At 42.0% G+C, this 6143-nt stretch overlaps 1 protein-coding gene across 1 annotated transcript; it reads left to right on the top strand.

Annotated features, from left to right (window-relative positions):
* Positions 1 to 592: 592 nt before the first annotated feature.
* LOC147434967 (F-box/LRR-repeat protein At1g67190-like) lies at positions 593 to 2501 on the top strand. The gene has a single exon (XM_086490064.1). It carries the CDS (start codon positions 620 to 622, stop codon positions 2345 to 2347), a length of 1728 nt encoding a protein of 575 aa, XP_086346190.1. The 5' UTR covers positions 593 to 619; the 3' UTR covers positions 2348 to 2501.
* Positions 2502 to 6143: the final 3642 nt, after the last annotated feature.

Genomic DNA, 6143 nt, shown 5'->3' with positions numbered 1-6143 from the left:
CTATGGTTGACCTTTGGACACAACCTTTGAATTTTGGAACCTTAGCATTTTGGAAGTCTTAATGGACTGAACCATTGGGTCTTTTTAGCCCATTGTTGCACATGGCTCGTTTGTAGATGGCCCCCCCTTTGGATCCCTATTTTCCCTCCTTTGGATCCCTACTGTGGCCGGTCTGCTAGCTTAACCAATATTCTAGCTTTTTCTCCCCTGGCACTTCCCCATATTAAATGATCAGTTTAACATGAGAAAATAATTTAGGAGAATTAGATATTGATTATTATGATAGAGCTAGGATTTAAGATGGTATTGAGGGCTCTTTAGAAAGACGAAATTGTTCATCATTTTTGAGCACAAATGCCTCTATTTGTGAGCTAATTGGTGATAATTTTGTCTAGACGCTAGAAGATAGATCTGCATTGTCGTAAACATGAGACTATGCAAAAATTGGGGCCAATTCATCCCAAAATGATGCAAGGGTATATTGGGAATTTTTGAAATTAGAGGGGGTATTTTGGGAGTTTCCACAAATTATAGGGGTATTTATGGTGATATTCCCTAAAGTATATCATCATACACTCTTCTCAGGAGTGCCTTCGGACCGGAGCACGTTCGTTTTGCAATGGCGGGCGCTGGCGGGAATGAGCCTTCGCTCAAGAAGAGCTCTCTCTCTCTCTCTCTCTCTCTCTCTCACACACACACACACACACACACACACACACACACACACACACTCACAGAGCCTAGTCGATGGTTCCTGCTGCAAGTGTGGATAGAATGTTGGTTTTTGGTGCCTGTGTGTGTGGCGCCGGGTATTCGGCTTTCGAAGTCCTTCTGTTTCTTTTCTCAATATGCAACGAATTGGTTTTTCCAATCAAATTGCAGGAAGCTGGATCCCGTGTATAACACCACAATGGATTCCTTCCCTGCTGAATTGGTGGGCAAGATATTGTCTCGGATGGTAAGAGCACGAGACATTGCAGTCGCATCTGTGGCATGCCGCAAATGGCGAGAGGCAGCAACAAGCTACATCCGGAAGCTTAGCTTTGATGATTTGGACTGGCCAAAAGTGATTGAAAAGCAAGATTTCGCGGGTGTGCGAGAGCTGATAATTGCAGAGACAGTGATGCGCACAACATGCTTGAAGGAATTAGCAATCCGCTGTGAATATGGGAAGAAGTCCAAAATGCATGCAGGTATGCTGACGGCATGTCTACTTCATGTGAAGCATGTGCTTAAGTCATTCACTCTTACCAGCCCATTGATGCCAAATGTAAACGTGTTCGAAAGACTAGCGAGTGATGCCAGCATTCTTGAGCACTTGGAGTGGCACCATGCATACATACCCAGAGTGAATAGATTTGTGAATGGATTTCCGTCTCTCGTGTCGCTTGCTCTCGACACGGTCATTGATGGGTTAAGCGCACAGCACTTTGTGCGTATTTTGTCACTCTTTCCAAGGCTGAAGCATTTGTCCTTGAAAAATCTGTGTGTCACGGAGGCACCTTCTAAAATGGAGCTCAATATCTGCAATCTGGAGACTTTGGATATAGACTGTATGATGACAGAAGTTTCCTCTGTGCTTGTGCTCCATGACAACAAGCTAGGAAGGCTGTGTTTATACATGAAGGCAATGCCATCAGGTCGCTTGCATTGGAGGCGGAAACTAGAGGGCAATGCCGAAAGCATGCAGGAATTACGACTTGTAGGTGTGCAAGTCGCAGAATTCACAGCTGGGGATTGCTTGGGTCGATTAGAGCTGGATGGAGTGAACATTCGCGTGCTAGAAATTAGCAAAAACAATCTGCAGCACCTCTTGATTGATGAGTCAGAAATAGGCCAGCTAAAAGTGGAGAATATGGATTCTTTGAGAGTGTTAGAGCTTTTGAACTCTGCAGATTTTGAGAATGCATGGTTGCGTATGTACTCAAAGATAATATGTAAAGCTGGGTTAGGGCTATGTAGGTTGACAATACAGGGAAGCCTACCTTACAAGGGGCTGATCAATTTGGATGCGATATGTTACGCATTTCCCTGTTTGCAAGCACTTACAATGGACTATCCGAATATCTATATCGTTGAATCCATGGTAGATCCACCATGCTTTGAGGAAATGGGAAATGTCGTCGTCAATACAGTTATGCTACCTGAGAATTGCGTAGCATTTTCTGAGTGGATCGCCGAGCTTTTGCAGCGTTGTCCCAACCTCCGGTCTGTTGTCATCATGCTGGACGTGGCCCTCACCACTGAGCCATTTGAGAACTATGATTTTATTGGCGAGCTGACTTCCCTCCTCATCCCCATTGTGAACCCCTATCCACACATCAATGTAACTTTTGAGTTTGCCTGAAACTGTAACCACCATGACGAATTGGAAAAATCTACATGGCCATATTGTCCACCTGATATTTATTGTTGCATGTCAATCGGTCCTCAAGGTGAAGCGATGCAACCAGGTTGTAGATCTCTGTTAATTGGGAGTTGTTTGTGTCATTTGCTCTCTCTCTCTCTCTCTCTCTCTCTCTCTCTCTCTCTCTCTCTCTCTCTGTGGAGTCTTCGTTATCTGATTAGTCTTTTTGTTTGCTTTTGGATTCTCAATTGGTCTGAAATATTAGTATGGTTCTGGCCAATGTTGTTGTCAATGTGAGTGGCCAGGGATACAAGTTTACCCACTCCAGGTGGGGTATACTACCTTCCTTGTGCCATGGAGTCTTGGACAGATGAGACAACCACAGCCTGTGCTAGACATCATGCTCATGACACCATGCACACTTGGCTGGGTGTTTTACCACAGGTCCTTTTTCATGCACACAATTATTTGATTGCATAGGTGCAGTCAGCTGGTTGGATGAGCTGCAGTGCTTTTGCTCGCCTATTTTCGTCACACTACATTAGGCATGCGTGTTTCCCCAACACTCTCATGCTCACACAATTATGTCACCAAATGGTTGATAGCGGCTCTGTTTTTTTGGCGTGGCTTCCGATCAAGCCTCCTTTATTGGACAAGAATATGATGGCAGATGAAGTTATGCCTCCTAGAAAGGAGGTATAGAGAGGTTGCAACCAGACTAAGCCTCCCACATTGGACAAGAATATGATGGCAGATGAAGATATGCCTCCTAGAAAGGAGGTATAGAGAGGTTGCAACCAGCTTTGTTGCTTGGGTTGGATGCATGTATAGAGTTATGGACATAGATGTCTACATAGAGTTATGGTCACTTGTCTACATAGATGTTCTTCGATGTGTTAGGATTCCTTTATGTGGGAGAGAGCTTGTGCTCTTGCACAAGCGGAATATCCGTAGTCCCACATACATGTCTATGCAAATCATGACACATCAGTATCATGCATGGTCCACTAGAACTAGCCAGATGCAAACCATTCGTGTTCCAAGACACAATGTGCAAATCCTTAAGTATGTTGAGAGATTAGACCAATTGGGGAACGTCAAATATGACCTATTACAAATTGTTCTTGGGCTGGTGTATGATAGATCTCTCTAGGTAACTATTTTCTTACTACAACAAAATGCACGAGCATATGCAATACTCTTATAGTGCTTTCTTGGCACTTCTCTTGTACAAGGACTTAATATCAATACTTAGATTTTGTCCTTGATTACGTTTTATAGGCATTAAAACCATTGTACCTAGTGGCCAACTTAATGCTCTTATATGGGGCCACAATGTAGGCAAGGTTGGGAAACATTAGTAAGATCAAGTGTGTTTGAACACCTTCTCATTCTTATGTACAATTTATAAGGCATGTAATTTAACCGCATGATTAGTTGCCTATACACGTATATCAATCAATTAAGGCAGCGTTTCAAGGCAACCTTTTTAGGTTGTGATGTAAACGAACTGAATATGCAATGAACTTTCATGAAGAGAAAGTTCTTCTTATGTCTTCTCGTTCTTTGCCTGCCCCTCTGCCTCCTTAGCCCCCTCTTCTATTGTGTAAGCTTTCAACATGTATGCAGATTTGTGCACATGCTTTCAACTAGTAATGAAATTGCCATAATCTCTTTGTTTGGGTTGTAGTAGATGTATTCAACTATTGATTAGCATTGTTTAAAAATGCCCCATCCACACTGTTGGGGGTTAGCCCAACTTGGGCAATCATCATATGTGAACAACTTGTAATGCCTTTAAAGGCCAAAAGGAACTCTAATGAAACTCTCTTCTTTTTTGTGTGCACATTGGTCTTGTCCATTGCTCTGATACCACATGTGGGGATAGTGTAGGGCTTCCATAATCGACATAGCCTCGACACAACAGAGGAGGCAATGTCTAGTCCCTTACAAAATTTGAGAGCACTGACATATCTTGATAAACAATTCAATGAACATGGGATGAAAGTGGGGTTTCCACCAAACTTTGTGTAATATACATATCATCACATAGGGTTTTGGAGAAGATAAAAGATAAAATGCAATTGGCTTGCAAAGAGGGTAATCAACCCCATGCTGAATAATTGCTCAAAGCATTTACTTCTTAAGCACCGTAGTTCCATGTGGGTTTTGGGATTCACAAATTGCAAGGGAACAATTGATGAAGGCAAAACCGATAGCGGATTATTCGCCATTCTAGATGGCATTTTGAAATGCCATGTGCAACTAGGTCGGCAAAGGACAAAAACCTCTTGAGATGCAACCTGAGTGGCAGTGGATGGTACCCTTTGCAATTCTACCTTGTGTTGGATCAACATCTTGAAATACCATAGTTGGAAGAAGGCCCGATTCCTCAACATTTTGAGATGAATGAGGAAGCCTTGAGCAATATGGATGATAGCACCTTGAGATGCAAAGGGGTTGAAGCTGTCCGAGCTTGTGGGCTCGGGCAGCATGATGATTATGCCAAGTTTGGTTGAAGGGGGCAATTGTTGGGGATTAGCCTAACTTGGGCGGCCATCATATGTGAATATCTTGTAATGCCTTTAACGGCCTAAAAGAACCCTAATGAGACTCTCTTCTTTTTTATGTGCACATCGGTCTTATCCATTGCTCTCCTATGTTGCATCGAGGCTATGTCGATTAGGGAAGCCCTAGGCTATCCCCACACATAGGGGACTCCAGCTCTAAGGGTGATTGCACAAAGAGGTGGAAAATGAAGAGGCATTACTACAAACCAAAATTGTACCCTAATGTTTAGGAACTTCATTTAGTCCATGAGATTTAGAATAGGTGGACAATGCTTTGTTGTCTCCAAAAGCCTTGCGACAACACTTTAAAATAAAATAAAATCATATCAACCCAATACTTATCTCAATTAAAGTAAAAGCAAAGAAAACTTATAGTCTTGCAATTCTATGGCCTCCATCAATAGAACTCAAAATGTAGCATGTCTGGTCTAGTGATACCAACGGCTACAAGACTCTAATGTGAGATGTGATCAAAGCAAAGTACTTTTGTTTGTTGGATGTCTTCTTCAGAATAGGAAGCCACCATGAAGCCACTTGGGTTGACATTTCTCAACAATGAGAAAAGTTTGGCTTCAATCTCCCTCAGGTCCTTTGTTTCCAACTCCTCCCTATTAAGCTTTCTGTCTCCCCTTTCCTTCCTCACCTCCTCCACACCCTTCTGTGTGACATCTTCAACTATTTACTAGTTGGAGGTATGTTAAAGCTATAAAAGATCTTCTCATCTTGAAGTGGCACTAGTTCTAGAATCTTAACTTGTATTTTAACCTCCTCAGGATAATTGCGTCGTTATCCTTAAAGGTAACCATTTATGCATCTTGAAAAGGTCAATAAAAAAATATTTAGTAGTCTCTTGCATGCAGTTGAAGGCACTCATTTTCCATCTTAGGTCTATTTTGAAATGCTGTGCAACCTCTCTGCAAAGTCTTTCAAAAGGATTTATAAATTAGAGGAACATTTTAAAAGTTTACATGACATTATTATAGTAAAGGGTGCTTACAAAGTCATGACAGAGAGAATTTGTTTTTCCTTATGATAGAAAATCAAGGGCTGTCAAGACGAGTTGGGCCGTTCAAAGTAATAGAGAAAAAAATAATTCAAGGTGAAGATGTGGATTTCCAAGGAACACATATGATGAAATTTTCATGACAAAAGAGAAAGCACCAACAATAGGTAGATCTATGTGAAAAAAGATCAAGAAATAGATGGACGGTGTAGAGTGAAAACCG

This window comes from Adiantum capillus-veneris, chromosome 19 (assembly GCF_014529385.1).
Source record: "Adiantum capillus-veneris isolate H3 chromosome 19, ASM1452938v2, whole genome shotgun sequence".
Lineage (NCBI taxonomy): Eukaryota > Viridiplantae > Streptophyta > Polypodiopsida > Polypodiales > Pteridaceae > Adiantum > Adiantum capillus-veneris.
Note: the sequence above shows the minus strand (reverse complement) of the source record. Positions and strands in the feature narration are given on the sequence as shown.

Bases quoted from the DNA above. Each gene is read 5' to 3' on its own strand.
- LOC147434967 (XM_086490064.1), top strand. From the start codon at position 620: ATGGCGGGCGCTGGCGGGAATGAGCCTTCGCTCAAGAAGAGCTCTCTC.